Below are 19,681 nucleotides of genomic sequence, written 5' to 3'. Positions count from 1 at the left end.
CAGGACTGAACCTACGCCGTGTCAATAACGGATTATAAATTAAATACACGCCTCAAACTGCAGAGCCAATGGCCAGGACTACACCAGGACAGAACTAGGCCTAAACCAGGACTAAACCACTATAAAACCAGGACAGAACCAGAAGCGCAGCTGCTGAGTCGATCTTGTCCACTGATGCGTTTGTGCAATAAAAACAGTCCGTAAAAGTCCGGGAAACGTCACTTGTTTCCACGTCAAGCATTTTTCTCCCGTTCGCAGTTTGTTTGATTCACCTGACCCGCCCGTGTGTGATCTCTACCCACCTGTAAAATTCCGGAACATTAAAACCCGCCCGTTTCAGCAACTACCCGACCCGGTGCAGGACTCTGGCTCCAGGTCAGATCTACGAAGAGACTGTGAGATTCAAGGAGCGATAATAACACGTGGAACTGAATAAAAGCAAGACACAAATGGACAGACGTTTAAAGTAAAACTGTGGAACAATCCAGGCAAAATAATAACATTTCCAGCTCTTTAAACCTCTTTAAAATAGAACGTAAACATTATAACTACTGCTTTACTATTTACTATGGGTAGAATATTTGTTTTTTCCAGCTCCAGTTCACAAAACGACTCGTGCACCTGGAACTGCTGTCTCCTCAGCTTCACCTGACGGGACCAGAAGGACCACATTAGAATTGGAAATGTGAACGACCTCGCAAAAACATCGGATTTCACAAAAAAATCAGAATTGAGCGTTAAGCCCTGCAGTCTGAACGTAGCCTCTGATGTTAAGACGTCATTGTGAATGTTGTAACCAGTTTGCTGCCTCTGACACAGCACCTGACACGCCCTGTGCAGCTTGTTTGTTTTTAGAGTGAACATACAAAACTGCGTCGTCAGCGTACATCTGACAAACTACATTAGACGGACAAATCTGAGGCGAGTCGTTAACGTACAGCTAAACAGTAATGGGCCCAGTATCGAGCCTTGAGGCGCACCAATTATGCAAACTGCACACTGAAGTGATCAACACTAAGAAACATGTCTGACCATTTGACCACATTGTGAGTGAGGTCTTTCCTTCACAAATCTATTATAATTATAATTTCAGGCAAACAAACAGTTCTCCATGGAGACGAGAAAATGCTGAACTCTACCGGAAAAATGACACAATGCTCTTTTAATTGTGACTCCTGTGTTGAACAGTGCTGTGTGGTGGAAGAGGACTCACCACGCACAGACTTTTGTTTACACAACAGTGGAAGGAAAAGACTTTAGGGAAAAGTTGGTGCTTGGTACATATGCAAGACAAATGTTCTTCTGTAAAAATGACTGTGACAAAAGAGAAAACATTTTGGTTCAGACTTTTGTCACCAGAGAGCAGAATGGGAGATACAGCATTGAGTTTGAGCAACATTCAAATCCTTATGTCCTGCATGTTGAAATAAATAAAATTTCATCTTGAAGTCTCCAGAGGTAATCACCATCATTATTATCATTCCGTCTGTTTCTGCTGCTCTTCTGTCTTTGTGTTTTATGTATTATTCAAGTTTTATTTTAGAAAAACCTTTGGGCACATTAACCATTCATGTTTTAGAGCTCAAAAAACAAATAACTCACTGGTCTCAGATGTAGCACGTTACCAGCAGAAGTCACAAAGACTCACTCTCTGTTGTCACACTGAGACGAGTGAATCTTTTTAAATACTGAAAACAGTTTCTAACTCCAAACACCTCAGTGGAAGTGATGTGAGTCCTGACTTGTTTATTTAATGAGTCTGGTGAGGATAAGTTTTTGTTTTACGCATCTGGAACGTATCAGTTCTTCTGTAAAAATGACAGAGAAAATAGAAAACATTTTGGTTCAGACTCACACAGATTGTGGTTCAGATCAGTGTTTGTGGACTCAGTAGAATTTCAGATTGAGGTAAATATCACCATCATGAGGATCATCCGTCTCTTTCCTCCGTCCTTTATTGTTGCTCATTCAACCTTTTTGAGTTTCCTAACATGAAGCAAATTTTTCCAGCTGCTCGGTCCTCAGAGCCACATGTTTCTACAACACCGTCAGTGACCTTCTCAGTAGAACATCATGTTACACCTGTCGCCTCCACACTGACTCCACCCGAGCTCTCCCCTCAGGTTTGTCTAGAATCCGTGGATCATTTGTTTTTCAAAATAAAACCAAAAATAAGAAAACAATTTTTCTTCATTATTTGTCTCCAAAACCAAAATGAAAAACGATAAAGATTTGTTTTTTCAGTTTTCGATTTTGTGTTTAAATGAATAATGGAAAAAAACTGATAAAACCAGGACTAAAACAGGACTGAACCAGGACCGGACCAGAACTGAGACCAGGACTGAGACCAGTTTAGTCCTGTTTCAGTTCGTTATCCGTTACTTTTGCATGATTCATTTAAACATCAAAAACTGAAAAATTAATCATCTGTTTTTTCATTTTGGTTTTGGAGACAAATAATGAAGCAAATTGTTGTTTTATCATTTTATTTTGGTTTTATTTTGAAAAACCAATGAACGAATGACACACGGATTGTCTAGAAAGTATAAAAGTATTTGTTATTATGAAATTACTGGGTAGGCTGTATGTGACAAAAACTGGCATCTAATCATTTTTGGTAACTTACGGTGTAAATATGTAATTTTAAAGAAAACCCTTCACGAAAAAAAGATCTTTGAAAAATATTTTTGGTTTACAAACCAAAATACACAATTAGTACAAAACAAAAGTCCATATTCACACTGAACCTCCACACGGACAGGCCAGTCACACTGCTCAGAGTAAAAAACAAATGAAATTAATGGAATTATGTTTCTGTAGCGTCAGTAGAACCTGTCACCTCCACTGTGGCTCAACCCGAGCTCCTCCCCTCAGGTTTGTGTAGATCTGTACATGTTTAAAAACTGCACTCACACTCATAATACCGTATAAAAACTCTTGTCAGGTCCGGCGTCTGCGTGGCTCTGTTGATCCTTGTCGCCGTGGTGATGACTCAGGCGTGTTACTGATCTCAGAGAAGAAACACAAGGTGAGTCTGCAGAGTGGTTAGCCTGTTGTCCATGTCGTCTGTGTTTCTGTGGTGGAATCTCTAAAGCTTCCACGTGAAACAAAAAAGACGTGTTCCATTTTGTGTTCAACGATCAGGAACGAGACGCTCCAGAACAGAGTGAGCTTACACACATTTTACTTTTGAGTCTAAACCCTGACTTTATTTCCTTAGTTTCATTCTGACTTTTATTTTTTAAATTTCAGATGAACTAAGAATGTGAAAGCAGAGTGAGTCTGCAGACTGCATTAAGAGTGTGGACCATGGACCCAACCAAGTCTACAGACCCTCTGACTGTGGACTCAGCACACACTGCCCTCTGGTGGAGAGACACACAAAGTGAGAGAAAAGCTCTTGTTTTTGTGTCATTTTGGGAAAGAACTGGCTCCATTTGTACATATCACATGAGCTAATAGAGCTGTGTAAGATCATGCACATTTGGGTTTGTTTGCGCGTTTCATGAAAATAATAATGAAAATATCAGTTCAACAGAAGTGGCTCATTTTTCTCATCAGTTTTGTTCTTTGAACTGTAAAATTATCTATAAACAGATAATTAATAGAAACGGGACATTGACTTTCTGTTCAAAACCAAGAACTGAACGGTCACACTTCTTTTTTTTTAAAGGTGGTTATGTGACATTTTAGACCCTATTACCCTATAACTCTGCTTTACAGATAAGTGGGCGGGGATAAGGGGCAGGTAAAAACAGGAATTTTCTCAGTCTCAAATCTCAAAGTCTCAAATGCAGGACAATAGAGGATCACTCAAACACACAAGAATCAGTCAAAATAGAACTTTGGATAAGATAATAATGAGGGATGACAGTTATCATTTTATTGTTGAAATGCACTGAGTGAGGTAGATGTGTTAGTTTCAGTGTAGTTTCAGAGTAGTTAGCTCCTCCCTTCAGGCAGGTACAAGACAGTCTGACCAGAACCGAAGAAACTTGGATGAGCTGAGAAACTTATCCAACCAAAAAAAAATTTGTCTAGTTGACAAATTGAATTTCTCTTTTGCCGCTCTTATTTTAAGTTAGTAAAGTAAAATTATTAAGTAAATTCAGGAAAGTTTTGAATAATAATAAAGAATAATAAACACACAAAAAATAAAAAAGAATGATGTAATACAGACAATATAGAAAATAACTTGGAAAACAGAAGAAAGAGAAAAACTTGTTCCTCTTTTGTAAATCTAAATCTGATCTCACAGAAAGAGACGTGGTGTGTGAAAAAACTGACAAAACATAAAACTATTAAAACTCACAGAAGACTAATGTACCTCCAGGACAAGACCCAAACGTCGACACACAGGTAAAAAATAATACAACTGTCCTCTTACTTTTGCTCAGTAGTGGATGAAATACTTAATTTTGTTACTTAAGTAAAAGTACAGATGCCACGGCAAAAGATTACTCAAGTAAAAGTACTGCATGGAAAAACCCATGTAAGTATAAGTACATCTTTAAAACATTACATTTCTTACCATTGCTGGTATGTGCTGTCCATTGCATTACTTGTATTTGTTGTTTCCTTAACTTTACCATTGTTTTTGCACTTATGTTCTACTACCAAACTATAACAGTGACTCTTTGTCTGCACTTGTAAATAGTTCATAGTTTAATTCAAAATGCTGAAAAACACAAAATAGATATTGTGTTAGATTATGAAGAGTAGGGTGGATTAAATAAGTTTTCTTTTCCCATCCTTTTTGGGCAATAGTAATAATAATAGTTATTAATAGTTGTTGTTATTTTCATTTCTATTATGATTTCACTTATGTCATATGTTCCATTGTATATAAATATAAATCTTTACTTGCCCAAAATAAATGCATTAAAAAAAATTTACTTAAAGAGTAAAACAATTAAAGGATGAAATGTAGTGATTTTGATCAAGACTTCAGCAGATTTTAAAAGATTCAATTGATTTGTTAATTTTTCTCGCTGTTTTCTGTTTTTGTGTGTTTAAAAAAAAAAAAAAAAATTGAAATAGGGACAAAACACATTAATGAACATATACATGATATGTAAATATGTTATCAGAGTGTAGCCCAAGGGTAAATTCCATCTGCTGTCCCTCGACAGGTTGATGTAATCATAAAACAAATACACAGAGTAAAAACAATGCACCCAGACACACAATACAATAATACAAATAACTTCTTGGGTTCTTTTTAAAGACAATGCAGCAAAGTGTGTTTACCTTGTTGACATGTTTCGGCTGCTCGCTGCAAACCATCTTCAGAACTGTCACCTGTGTTGGTGGTGACGTGTCGTATATCAGCTGTTGTTACTTCCTGTGGGCATGGAACCCAAGAAGTTAAAGTATATAAGAAGACAAAATGAACATCTTTGGCTTAATAATACAAATAGACAGACATAAAGAGCTGGTCAGTCACAAGATCACAAACACAAGTCAATTAAAGGATGTTAGATGATTTGATCAAAATTGCACCCTGCCCTGTTTGGTTAAGGTGCCAGTGTATAAGTATTGCACATAGCCCATTGCTAAAATTATTACAGTATTTTGCACAACCCTAAAAAAAGAAAAGAAAAAGTGCAAGGTGAGATTGCTAAATAACCCGACTTATAAAGTGCTTTTCTACAATGTATTGCATGTGCCCTCAAAGGTAAAATTCTTTAGTATATTGCAAATTGCCTGTAAGTGAAGTATTAAAGTACTTAATTAATAAATAGTATATTGCACATTGCCATTGCACATTGTAAACTTGGTTTGCTCAATGTTGGGACGTTAACTCAAATTAAAAGTGCTAAAAAATAAGTCTCTGCTTTTTCAGCAGGTCTCAAACCATAAGGAAAAGTACTTTTTACTTTTCAGTCAACATCTAAAATGTAGAGGAGTAGAAAGTACAGACACATGCTCTCAAATGTAGTGAAGTGAAAGTAAATTATGACTAAAAATTGTTCTTCAACATTGTATTTTTACTTTTGTACTTGATTATCTTCCACCACAGCTTGTGTTAAAACTGATGACTGCAGAAAGTGTTTGGAAGTAAAGTGAACCTTAAAAAAACACAATGATACTTAGATTTAAGCTTCAGTGTTTTAGTATCTGATCTTCTCAGAACAAAACATGTTGAGCTCCAAGTTCCTTCTGAAAATATATGAATAATTTCCCTATTTGGTCTCTCTCTGAACATCGCGCGTCTTTGCACTTCCGTTATAGCTCAACTTCTGTATGTTTATTACCAAGTGACAGATGTGTGACTGTGTGTGTTAAATTAAGACAGACAACAGGAAGGTGCTTCAGAAACTTCCAGTCCGTCCGGTGCTGCGTTTGTCTTTGCAGATTCAGAATGACGAGCTTCTCTTCAACAGTTCTTCTCTTCAGTATCAGTAAGTCGATGTTTTATCACATTTTCACCTCCGTGGAAACGATAAAATACTTTTCAGTGCTTGTATTGCTGCAGGTTTATCGTGTGTCTTGGGCTCGAAAAGGTGGTCAGTTGAAGTTCAGTCTGGGCAAAGTGTCACTCTGTTCTGCTCAAACTACAGTAGTAATCCTGCTACAATCATCTGGTATCGAGCTTTGAGGAGATCCACACTCAGAAGGTTTTCATCCATAACCAGATCTTCTGACGTTGTTTCATCTCCAGACAAAAAATTTACAGCGACTTCCAACTCGTCTCACGTCTTCCTCAAGATTAACCCAGTGAACTCTTCAGACACTGGGCTGTATTTCTGTGGCTTTGTTTCGTCTTCAGGGCTCGTTATCGAAGAATCAACTTATTTGGATGTCAAAGAAGGTACACTTAAAGATGCACTATGTAACTTTTCTAATGGGGGCCCATCACCTACTAGTATTTGTCTCTGTGGAAATATGAAAATATTTTTGTAGTTAAAAATATTCTTAAATATTTTTCTTGCTGTGAGCTCTCTCGCTTTTCCACAGATCTGACTTAAAACTTTCCAATAAGGTCCATTTGGTCTTCCATTAATTGATGTTATTAGGGTCTTTTTTCAGACTAAGAGTTTGTTTTCATACCTGACAGTTTGTTCTGCTCCCTGCGCTCTTACTCAGAGTCTCGTCATATTTCTGTGACGTGTTGCTCAGCTGATTTGAACAGGTTTTGACTCTGTCTTTCTACCCGTGGAGGCAGGACGACAGCGCCATCTGCAGTTCGACTTCCTCAGGACAGTGTCCCAGACTCTCTCAGTCTGGTCTGCCATCGTGTAAGAAAAAGACCAGGACCGGGCACTTGTTTCCAGGACAATGGATGCGCATCAAGTGTTTTTCTCCCATTCGTCCACGGCGCGTCGAGGGTGTCTAAACTCAAATGCAAAGGCGTCCAAATAGAGTGAATAGAGAAGTGAAAGAGAAACAAGATTAACACAACTGAAAGCACACAATTACAAGTAACTATAAATAACTATAAATACGGTCACCCTCTAAATCTCCATCCACACTAGTACATATTCGAGTTGTTTCCGTTGTGGGTGCAGTGTTCGTTCACATTAATCCGATGGAAAACGGCTCCAGAGACGGAACGATCTGGTGCCTCCAGCTCCACGAATTCATCTGAGTACAGATCTGATCTGGCACCGTGTGGACGCCTGAAAACACTGATACTCTGATGTAGGTCTGTGCATTGCAAAGTAATTCACGGACAAAATGCTAAGAGACTAGAATATATGTCCATTCATATAAACATGTGTCTGTGTGTACGACATGCAGACATATAATCTCTGAAAAGTTTAACATGAACATCTCCAACACGACAGAAACACAGAACAGACTCACCATCAGCAGAACATCCCTCTGTCACAGAGAGAACACATATATTCCACTTATGCAAATGAGCCATGTAGTTTTAAGTTTTGTTTCTGTAAAACATAAACAAATATGCTCAAAGCTGTGTAAATAGGGAAAACTTGCAGACACAGAAACAACGTGTCTGGATGCAAATCGTTTCCGATACAGTGATACGGTGATACTTTTCAGTGTAAACATAACCTCTGTCTCTGTCATGAGACACATGACAGAGACCATGATCTGTTACCTTGCCACAATTACACCTGCAATTTAAATCGACGTCCTGTTGATGAGCATTTTAGAGCCATGGCCTATGGAATGTCACCTTAAGGATGTGGTAAGACAACAACAACAACATCACTGATTGACATTTGAGAAGAGGCCATAAAGTTGGCAGAAAGCGTTTAGGAGAAAGACTTTAGGGAAAAGTTTGTGTTTAACTATGCAAAACAAAAATTCTTCTGTAAAAATGATTGTGAGAAAAAAGAGGACATTTTGGTTGAGACTTCTGGTACCAGAGCGCAGAATAGGATATACAGCTTGAGTTTGACCAATATTTAAAACCTTAAATCCATCCATTTGCTTCCGCTTTATCCGGGGCCAGGTCACGGAAGCAGCAGTCTAAGCAGGGACTCCCAGACTTCCCTTTCCACATACACTTCCTTCAGCCCTTCCGGGGGGACCCCGAGGTGTTCCCAGGCCAGCCGAGAGACGTAGTCCCTCCAGCGTGTCCTGGGTCTTCCCCGGGGCCTCCTCCTTTTGGGACATGCCCAGAACACCTCCAGAGGGAGGCGCCCAGGAGGCATCAGAACAGATGCCCCACCTGGCTCCTCTTGACGTGAAGGAGCAGAGGCTCTACTCTGAGCTCCTTCCGTGTGACTGAGTACCTCACCCTAAAAAAAAGAACACAGATATAGCCAGGGACGCACGGAATCTTAGAAAACTAAAGAAAATTCAAGCCACATGGACACGGAACGAACAAGTAAAGATCCGGCTCAACGGCACGCCAGAAGAATCTAAAGTTGTCACGATAAGAGATCTCAAAGATTTGGACCCATATAAATGACTATCTTTCTTTCTTTTTTCAAAAATAGGATAATTCCTTACACTCTTTATGAGATGACTTCATTTAGTTTTGAAGAATTTACGTTGACTTTGAAAATGTGCGTGGACACTGGAAGAAGTTTAATTTGGATTAAATACGGATTAAACGGGACTAAATACGGACTAAAAAGAACATGGAAAGTATGTACTGTTGTCACTACAGTGATTGTGGATCACGATTGTCGACATCAAATCCTGAACTGGACAAACATTGTGACTTTAGATATGATTGGGAACAGTGAGGAGCACGCCGTGGCGCACGGATTACGCATTGCCGAAAGGAGAACAGGTGAATACATGAGATGGAAGTTACGACTTTATACACAATGGAACATAACATTTACTTGAATGGAAAATGAACTAGACCCAGAAGTACACTTCTATAATAAACTAGATATAAACTGTGAGTATTACACTGAGAAACAGTTTAAAGAGAAAGTGGAAATGGATGGTCACTTTTCAGTTATACATTTTAATAGCAGGAGTCTCTGGAAAAATATAACAAAAATTAACGAATTATTGCAGTTGTTTAATAAATTTAGTGTCATAGCTGTATCCGAAACCTGGTTGGATAGTGACAAACTTGCTGGGGTGCAAATGGCAGGATATGATTTATTTACAGTAAACAGGAAAGATAAAAAAGGTGGGGGTGTTGCTCTGTATGTGGACTCAGCCCTAACGTGTAAACTTGTTGAAAGCAAATCAATAACTGTGGAAAATATATTAGAATGTGTCACTATTGAGATCGAATTTAAAAAATCCTGAAATGTGCAAGTCACATGTATATACAGAACCCCAGGATCCCCCATAGATATATTTAATGAAAAAAATGCATGATTGGCTCAACACAAATGGGTCCAAAGGAAAGAACAAATTATATGTGGGGATTTTAATATTAATCTTATGAATGCTTCTGCCCATGAGAAAACAGCAGACTTCAGGAACATGATGTACTGTAATATGCTCATCCCAATCATAGATAAACCAAGTAGGATTACCACTGACACTACTACACTGATAGACAATATATTCTCCAGTAAAATTGAAGTTAAAACAATTGGAGGACTCCTGATTAGTGACATATGTGATCACCTTCCAGTTTTTGCAGTTTTTCAGAACTGTAATGAACTGAATTATGATTCCAAATCAAAATCATACAAATTCATAAGAAGATTAACACCCCAGTCTTTAAATAATTTTAAGGAGGACTTAAACAAACTTAGCTGGAATGATGTGTACAATCAGACTGATCCCAATGATGCCTATGAAAGCTTCTTGTGTAAATATATCAAACTATATGAAAAAAACTGCCCATTGCAAAAAGTAAATGAAAATCAAAACTGTGTTAAAAAGCCTTGGATAACGAAAGGACTAGAAAATGCATGCAAGAAAAAAAAATTACTATATAAAAGATTTATCCAACTCAGAACAAAGAAATCTGAAATTAAATATAAAAAGTATAAAAATAAATTGATAAGCATCCTGAGAAGTTGTAAAAAGAACTACTTTCACAAATTACTTCAAGAGCAAAGGGAAAATATAAAAGGAACATGGAAAGTGATAAACAGTATTATGGAAATAAGAGACAAAAAACATGATATCCCAAACCACTTTACACATAATAATACCAGACTCGAAACTATAAAAGAGATTGTAAATGGGTTCAATCAGTATTTTGTTAATGTGGGTAATAAAAATCTATAGAAATGCACAGGAACTCTCTTCCATGTAACACAGTCTGTAGAAACCAAAACTCCTTCTATATGAATCCTACAAATGAAAATGAGATACTTAAAATAGTAAAACAATTCAAACCAAAAACATCCAAAGATGCAGCTGGCCTAGACATGAACCTAATCAAGAAAACAATAGAGCTCATAGCAGATCCACGAACACATATATGTAATCAGTCATTTAAAATGGGCAAATTTCCAGATAAAATGAAAATAGCAAGAGTGTTTCCAGTATACAAAAATGGGGAAAAAAATATATTTTCAAACTATAGACCAATTTCAATACTCTCTCAATTCTCAAAAATAATAGAAAAAATATTTGTTCATCGATTAGATAAATTCATAGAAAAATATGAGCTCTTAAGTGACCATCAATATGGATTCAGGAAAAATCGTTCCACCTCAATGGCTGTTATGGAATTGGTAGAAAATTTATCTACAGTAATTGATTCAAAGAAATACAGTGTGGGTATCTTTATTGACCTTAAGAAGGCTTTTGATACCCTCGATCATAATATATTATTGCAAAAATTAGAAAGATATGGACTGCGAGGACCTGTGCATGCCTGGCTACAAAGCTGTCTACAAAACCGATACCAGTATGTTGAAATAAATAATGAAAAATCTGTAGTGTTGAAAGTAAATTGTGGAATTCCACAGGGCTCGATGCTTGGGCCAAAACTATTTATTATGTATATAAATGATTTATGTTCGGCATCAAAAATTTTCAATTATGTGCTCTTCGCAGATGATACCAGCCTCTACTGCTCAGGTGAAGACCAAAGGCAGCTTTTTCAAATGGTGGAGAGGGAGCTGCACAAAATTAAAGTTTGGTTTGATATTAATAAATTATCGCTAAACATAGAAAAAACAAAATGTATGATATTTGCAAAGCGAAAAGTACAAAATCATGTACAAATTATGCTCAATAATACACCACTAGAAAGAGTCTTTCAAAATAAATTTTTAGGAGTAACTATAGATCATAATTTAAACTGGAAATCACACATAAATACAATTAGGAACAAATTATCCAAAGTGATCGCAATTATATATAAATATAGATATACCCTAGATAAAAACAGTCTTTTTATTATATATAACTCACTGGTAATGCCCTACATAACCTACGGTATTGAGATTTGGGGCAATACATATAAGACGAATACAAAGCCAGTCTTTACCCTGCAAAAAAAGGCAATAAGAGCAATCACATTATCAACTTATAACGAACCAACCAATGCATTATTTATAAACCTTCAAACGCTGAAATTTTGTGATTTAGTCGACCTTTACACTCTTAAAATCATGTTCAAAGTAAACAACAATCTCCTGTCGAATTCGTTACAGAACATGTTCAAAATCCGAAAGAGCCAATAGGAGCTCAGAGGCACGACCATGTTTATTAAAAAGAAAATCAGAACAAACATTATGAAATTTTGTATATCTGTTAAAGGGCTGGAGCTCTGGAACAACTGTACAGAAAACCTAAAATTGTGCACCACTTTCTTTCACTTCATAAAGAAGTTTAAATGTTTAACTCTGGACAGATACATGAAATATGAGACTTAGTTTGTGCTGTAGAACTTTGTTGTTCTGTTACTGATTAGCTTGTTTCTTCCTGCTGTATTTATGAAGATGAACTGGTGTCAAGACGACGCTCTGACAAAGGAATAAAGGGTAAAGGCATAATAAGCTTAAGCTTCAGCCTGCACCTTTTCGGTCTGTATATGTTAAATATGACTGTTTATGAATTAATGTCATAATATACCTGTGACCGAAATAAATAAATAAATAAATAAAATAAATAAATCTCTAAGGGAGCGCCCAGCCACCCTGAGGAGGAAACTCATTTCAGCTGCTTGTATCTTTGTACCTTGTTCTTTCAGTCATTACCCAAACGCTCATGATCATAGGTGAAAGTAGGAACGCAGATTGACCTACTCCTTCTTCAGCCTGATGGCATCCCTTACTTCCGGCCTCCACCACCGGGTTTGGGGATTGCCGCCACGACAGGCACAGGGGACCTTGTGACCACAGCTACGAGCGGCCACATTGACAATGGAGGTGGAGAACAGAGCCCACTCGGACTCTATGTCCCCAACCTCCCCGGGATCTGGGAGAAGCCCTCCCGGAGAGGTGAGATGAAAATCCTGCTGACAGAGGACTCCACCAGACGTTCCCAACAGACCCTCACGATATGCTTGGGTCTGCCAGGTCTTTCCGGGTTCATCCTCCGCCAGCGGATCCAACTCACCACCAGCTGGTGATTGGTTGACAGCTCTGCCCCTTTCTTCTTAAATCCTGCACTTTGGATTAAGTGATCTGAGCAGGTTTGACTCTGGATCATACAGATGTGAATTGTGTTTCAGATCAGTGTTTGTGGACTCAGTGGACTTTCAGACTGAAGTTTTTAGAGGTAAATATGACTGTCACGAGTATCATCCATCTCTTTCCTCTGTCATTTATTGTTCCATGTAGACGCTTGGTCAGATACCAGTGATCTGCTGTGGCTCCTGTTGATCCCTGTCGCCGTGGTGATGACCTCAGTGCCGCTGATGCTGATCTGCAGGAAGAAGAAAACACAAAACGGTGAGTCCGGTGAAGGGGCTGGTGGCAGAGTGGTTAGCCCTGTTGGTCCATGTCGTCTGTGTTTCTGTGGTGGAATCTCTAAAGTGAAACATAATAAGACGTGTCTCCATTTTGTGTTCAACAGATCAGGAACCGAGATGCTCCAGAACAGAGGTGAGCTCTACACACATTTCTACTTCTGACTCTAAATCCTGACTTTTATTTCTTAAATTTCAGACTGAAGCGTACGAGAACATGAGCGCTTACCAGAGCCTCTGTGTGGACACCATGGACCCAAACCAAGTCTACAGCGACGTCTGACGGTGGACTCAGCGCACACTGCCCCCTGGTGGACGAGACACACAACAGCAGTGAGAGAAAAAGCTCCTTCTGTTTTTCTGTGTCATTTTGGGAACAGAACTGGCTCCATTCTGTACAATATCACATGAGCTAATAGAGCTGTGTATAGATCACTGCACATGTGTGTTTGTTTGTGCGTTTCATGAAATAATAATTGAAAATATCAAGTTCAACAGAAGTGGCTCATTTTTCTCATCAGTTTTGTTCTTTGTAACCTGTAAAATTGATCTAATAAACAGATAAACTTAATAGAAACGGGAACATTGACTTTCTGTTCAAAACCACAGAACTGAACGGCCACACTTCTTCTTTTATTTTTTAAAGGTGGTTATGTGACATTTTAGACCCTACTGCCCTATAACTCTGCTTTACAGATAAGTGGGCGGGGATAAGGGGCAGGTAAAAACAGGAATTTTCTCAGTCTCAAATCTCAAAGTCTCAAATGCAGGACAATAGAGGATCACTCAAACACACAAGAATCAATCGAAATAGAACTTTGGGTAAGATAATAAATGCACTGAGTGAGGTAGATGTGTTAGTTTCAGAGTAGTTTCAGTGTAGTTAGCTCTCAGTCTGACCAGAACTGAAAAAACTTGGATGAGCTGAGAAACGTATCCAATCCAAAAAAAAAAACTTTTGTAGAGTTGACAAATAGAATTTCTCCTTTGACATTCTTATGTTAAGTTAGTAAAAGTAAAATTATTAAGTAAATTAAGTAAAGTTTTTAATAATAATAAAGAATAATAAACACATAAAAATATAAAGGAATAATGTAATATAGACAATATAGAAAATAACTTTGAATACAGAAGAGAGAGAAAAACTTGTTCCTCTTTTGTGCATCTAAAGCTGATCTCACAGAAAGAGACGTGGTGTGTGAGAAAAATAAGGTGAGAAAACTGACAAAACACAAAACTATGACAGCACTCAGTCCACGGAAGACTAATGTACCACCAGGACAAGACCCAAACATCGACACTCAGGTAAAAATGCTTAAAATAATACAACTGTCCTCTTACTTTTGTTCAGTAGTGGATGAAATACTCAATTTTGTTACTTAAGTAAAAGTACAGATACCGGGGCAAAAGAGTTCTCAAGTAAAAGTAAAAGTATTGCATGGACAAGTATATTTAAGTAAAAGTACATGTTTAAAAATGTACTTAAAGAGTAAAAAGTAGAGTTTTAGAACAATTAAAGGATGAAATGTAGTGATTTTGATCAAGACTTTAGCAGATTTTAAGAAATTCAATTGATTTGTTCATTTTTCTCGCTATTTTCTGTTTTTGTGCGTTTGGTTTGCTCAAAATTGTGACGTTAACTCAAATTAAAAGTGCTAAAAAATAAGTCTCGGCCTTTTCAGCAGGTCTCAAACCATAAGGAAAAGTACTTTTTACTTTTCAGTAGTGGAGTAGAAAGTACAGATACATGCTCTCAAATGTAGTGAAGTGAAAGCAGCTCGGCCTTCAGTAGTGCTCCGTCTGAAACAATCCACTCCTCAAGAACTATTTTATAGTTACATTATACACAGTATAAAGAGCCGTGGAGATTCCGTGCACATAGAAGTCAGGAGAGGGGGGCGCTAAGCCAGGACTAAGCCAGGACTAAGCCAGGACTAAACCAGGACTGTTTGTCGGGACTGACCCGAAGGTGCGCCCGCGTAGACTGTCGCGTGACCGCAGACAAAAGGACTGCGCTGGGGCTGGGGCTCCACGCTACACGAGGCTCGGCTCTGCGCTGCACAGATCTCCGGCCCCGGCAGCCGCACGGGGCTCAGTGCAGCAGTCGCCCGATCATGTTTTGCAGACACCCTCTTTTGCTCTTGCTCAAGTCCAAGATTAGTCCTAGTTTAGTCCTGGTTTAGTCCTGATTTAGATCTTTTTTAGTCCTGATTTAGTCCTGGTTTAGTTCTGATTTAGTTCTGGTATAGTCCTGGTTTAGTCCGGGTTTAGACTTGGTTTAGTCCTGGTTCCGCTACAGATGCAGTTTGCTGGTTTGTCTGTTTTTCTCTCTGTCCAATCACAGGTGTGAATCCGGTGTCATTGTTGTTCGCTGTTAAAGGTCCTGACGACACCAACTCAAAATCTGATTGGTTGAAGCAACAGTTTCATGGACATTTATTTTGTGTCCGAGTTCCTGCAGAACAGATTGTGAAGGACTCAGGGACACTTCTTTGACTTTGACTCTGCCCAGTAACAAGTGACGTCTGAAATGTGATTGGTCAAATGCTTTAATATGAAAATCCATGTCTGGAAGCAGCACAAACATCAGAAAAGCTCTGAAAGGAAGAGGACAGACCATTTGGAAATATTTAATAATATAATTAACATCAGTCTGTGATTCAGATATTTTTTTAGGCCTGCAGAGAAGGACTTGCAAACCCTGATGCTCCACCACTGAGTGAAAGTAAATGATACCTAAAAATTGTACTTCAGCATTGTATTTTTACTTTTGTACTTGATTATCTTCCACCACAGCTTGTGTTCAAACTGATGACTGCAGAAAGTGTTTGGAAGTAAAGTGAACCTTAAAAAAACACAATGATACTTAGATTTAAGCTTCAGTGTTTTAGTATCTGATCTTCTCAGATTAAAACATGTTGAGTTCTAAATTCCTTCTCAAAATATATAAATTATTTCCCTATCTGGTCTCTTTCTCTCATGACTTTGCACTTCCGTATGTTTCACAACTTCTGTATGTTTATTACCAAGTGACAGACGTGTTCCCACATGTGGTAAATTAAGACAGATAAGACAGACAGACAAGACTCCAGTCCGTCCGGTGCTGCGTTTGCCTTTGCAGATTCAGAATGACGAGCTTCTCTTCAACAGTTCTTCTCTTCAGTATCAGTAAGTCGATGTTTTATCACATTTTCACCTCCGTGGATACGATAAAATACTTTTCAGTGCTTGTATTGCTGCAGGTTTATCGTGTGTCTTGGGCTCAGAGTCGAGGTCAGTTGAAGTCCAGTCTGGCAAAGTGTCACTCTGTTCTGCTCAAACTTCACCATTAAACCCTCTACAATCTTTTGGTATCGAGCTGTGACGAGATCCACACTCAGAACTATTTCAGGCATAATCAGGTCTTCTGATGTTGTTTTATCTGCAGACCAAAGATTTTCAGTGTCTTCCAACTCGTCTCACGTCTTCCTCAAGATTAACTCAGTGAACTCTTTAGACACTGGGCTGTATTTCTGTGGATATGATTCATCTTTAGGACTCGTTATCGAAGAATCAACTTATTTGGATGTCAAAGAAGGTACACTTAAAGATGCATTATGTAACTTTCTGGTGGAGGCTCATCACCTACTAGTATTTGTCTCTGTGGAAATATGAATTCTTTAGTATGACATTTAACTTATCTCTGTTCTCTTTCATTTGTTCTTACAATACATTTGTCACACCTACAGGGTCTGCAGGTAAACTCTGTGCTTTGTGTAAGTCAGTGTGAGTCCAACAGTCAACAGCTTTTATTTACTGAAAACATCCAAATACAAGTGTCACCGCCACCAGTAACTATTATAGTAACTATAATATTTATTTAATTATTGGTGATGGTGTCACATGTCACATGACATGAGACCATGATTATTTATCTTGTCTGAATTACTCCTGGGATTGAAATGAATGTTTTAGAGCCATGGCCTATGGAATGTCACCTTAAAGCCGCGTTCAGACCGAACGTGAATGGTGCGAATAAACTGTGTCAAATGCCCCTAGTTTGCCGCTTGACTTTTTGGAGTCATTTGTTTCATTCTCGCGTACTGATCGCTCGAGATTGGGAATTTGGTCGTGCGTGTAAATCTGATCTATTCGCTCCAGAAGGATCAAGTGCAGCTGTGTAGAGTCCTCTGCATCTGGTTTCATTTGGAAAAATGGTGGAGTTGGACACATCGAGAGGACTGACCAGACCGGGACTGAGACCAGACTGGAACCAGACCGGGACCACAATAAAGGAGAGGGGGACAGAGTCTGGTGTAGGCTCTGCTCAAAACGCACAAAACGCACAAATCATGCTGCTCAACTCGCATCATTTGTGTGTCAGTGCTCCTTTACATTGGGTTAACATGTAAATCGTTGGCCTTGTTCGCACCATTTGCGTTTGGTGTGAACGTGGCTAAAGTAAGAACAGACCCAACAATATCATTGATCAACATTCAAGAAGAGACCATAAAGTTGCAGAAAGTGCAGATGGAAACGAGCACTGCCAGTCGTCCTTTAACTCTGACTCAAGTGTTGAACAGTGCGGTGGAAGAGAAACTCACCAGTGCAGAAAATGTGTTTTATAACTCTCCAAAACAAAAGTTCTTCTGTAAAAATGATTGTGAGAATTTTGAGCATTGAATTTGACCAATATTTAAAACCTTAAATCCTGCGTGTTGGAACTCAGTAGAATTTCAGACTGAAGTTTTTAGAGGTAAATATGACTGTCACGAGTATCATCCATCTCTTTCCTTCTGTCATTTATTGTTCCATGTGGACGCTTGGTCAGGTCCCAGTCGTCTGCTGTGGCTCCTGTTGATCCCTGTCGCCGTGGTGATGACCTCAGTGCCGCTGTTACTGATCTGCAGGAAGAAGAAAACACAAAACGGTGAGTCCGGTGAAGGGGCTGGTGGCAGAGTGGTTAGCCCTGTTGGTCCATGTCGTCTGTGTTTCTGTGGTGGAATCTCTAAAGTGAAACAAAATAAGACATGTCTCCACTTTGTGTTCAACAGATCAGGAACCGAGACGCTCCAGAACAGAGGTGAGCTCTACACACATTTCTACTTCTGACTCTAAACCCTGACTTTTATTTCTTAAATTTCAGACTGAAGCGTACGAGAACACGAGCGCAGTGAGGGAATCTGCAGACTGCACTTACCAGAGTCTCTGTGTGGACACCATGGACCCAAACCAAATCTACAGCACCGTCTGACTGTGGACTCAGCACACACTGCCCCCTGGTGGACGAGACACACAACAGCAGTGAGAGAAAAAGCTCCTCCTGTTTTCTTATAATGAAATAACAATTGAAAATATCAAGTTCATCCTAATCTGTAACACTGATCTAAAACGATTTAATAATAGAAATGAGAGCATTGACTTCCTGTTCAAACTGCAGAGCTGAATGTCCACACCTCGTCACAGTGGCACTTCACACTCGTACAACGTCATCATTGTGGGTCTTTTAGATGGTGATTATGTGACATTTTAGAATAGGTAAGACGGCTCCTGGGTGGGGATAATGGGTAAGAAAAACAGGGATTTTCTGAGCCTCAAATGTAGGACAATACAGTTTTACTCAAACATACAGGAATCAATCGAAATCCAACTTTGGGTAAGATAATAAGGGGTCACAGTTTTAAGAATTAGCAGTTGATAAAAGTCAGTTCCACATCATGTCCCTTGTTTGCAGTGGTTTAGATTTTGAGTCCAGTGTTTCTCAGCAAGTACCACCTGAGATCATATTTCGCTTTCTCAGATCTAAACCTGGACTTTATCAGGCCTAAATTAGAGCTAAACATGGTATAAAATGAAACTAGAGGTGTCAAGATTATTCGATTAGTCCATAGATACAGTTTTCCTTACCACCTCTTGTATATAGATTTTTTATTACTTATTTGTCTTTTATTTTGACTGTTACTAAAACATTTATATAATTATGCTTTATGTGACACCTTATTTAGAATTTATTTTATTTATGGTAATTTATTATTACCATTTATATGTTTTACTCTTTGTTATTATATTTTATTGTGATGTTTGAGCTCCTGTGTCCAAGTCATTTCCCTTGTGGATCAATAAAGTTTGTCCAAGTCTAAGTTAAGTCATTTCTTTCCAATCTATATACAGCAAAAAAGTACAATTACATTTGTACATTTGAAATGTGGTGCAAAACTTCAGATACAGGATTTTTAAAGCACAAATGGCAGGAGATAAAGTCCACAGGAATTAGTCACTGTCGCTATTCTGCAGCTTCACCTCGATCCGTGCGCTGTGTGGATGTAAACAGACACACGTGAGGAACTACTCCCACCTTTTTACTTTTAAAGAACGACTCAAACTGGATTCAAAGCTCTGTTTTGTGGGTCATTATTTACGGAGAACAAATTCCAT

At 38.5% G+C, this 19,681-nt stretch overlaps 1 protein-coding gene and 1 long non-coding RNA gene across 7 annotated transcripts in view; one reads left to right on the top strand and one right to left on the bottom strand.

Moving 5' to 3' along the window:
* Nucleotides 1-18,602, top strand: part of LOC129409747 (uncharacterized) — a 33,646-nt gene extending 15,044 nt beyond the window's left edge. For 5 of the 6 annotated variants that reach the window (XM_055156308.1, XM_055156306.1, XM_055156304.1 and 2 more), the window contains 4 exons: nt 2,821-2,874; nt 18,078-18,176; nt 18,301-18,329; nt 18,393-18,602. In XM_055156308.1, coding sequence (XP_055012283.1) covers nt 2,821-2,874; nt 18,078-18,176; nt 18,301-18,329; nt 18,393-18,500 — 290 coding nt within the window. In that variant the 3' untranslated portion in view covers nt 18,501-18,602. The remainder of the gene's footprint in view (nt 1-2,820; nt 2,875-18,077; nt 18,177-18,300; nt 18,330-18,392) is intronic. The other variant, XM_055156305.1, reaches the window with a different exon arrangement.
* On the bottom strand, nt 17,041-18,602 carry LOC129409750 (uncharacterized). The gene is made up of 2 exons (XR_008632545.1): nt 18,447-18,602; nt 17,041-18,150 (listed from the first exon to the last, which is right to left on the bottom strand). It is a non-coding gene; the product is annotated as an uncharacterized LOC129409750 (long non-coding RNA).
* Nucleotides 18,603-19,681: the final 1,079 nt, after the last annotated feature.

Source organism: Boleophthalmus pectinirostris, unplaced genomic scaffold, assembly GCF_026225935.1.
Source record: "Boleophthalmus pectinirostris isolate CB_2022bp ecotype Guang Dong unplaced genomic scaffold, ASM2622593v1 HiC_scaffold_20, whole genome shotgun sequence".
NCBI classification, from domain to species: domain Eukaryota; kingdom Metazoa; phylum Chordata; class Actinopteri; order Gobiiformes; family Gobiidae; genus Boleophthalmus; species Boleophthalmus pectinirostris.
The sequence above is the reverse complement of the archived record's forward strand: the minus strand, read 5'-3'. Positions and strand labels throughout refer to the sequence as shown.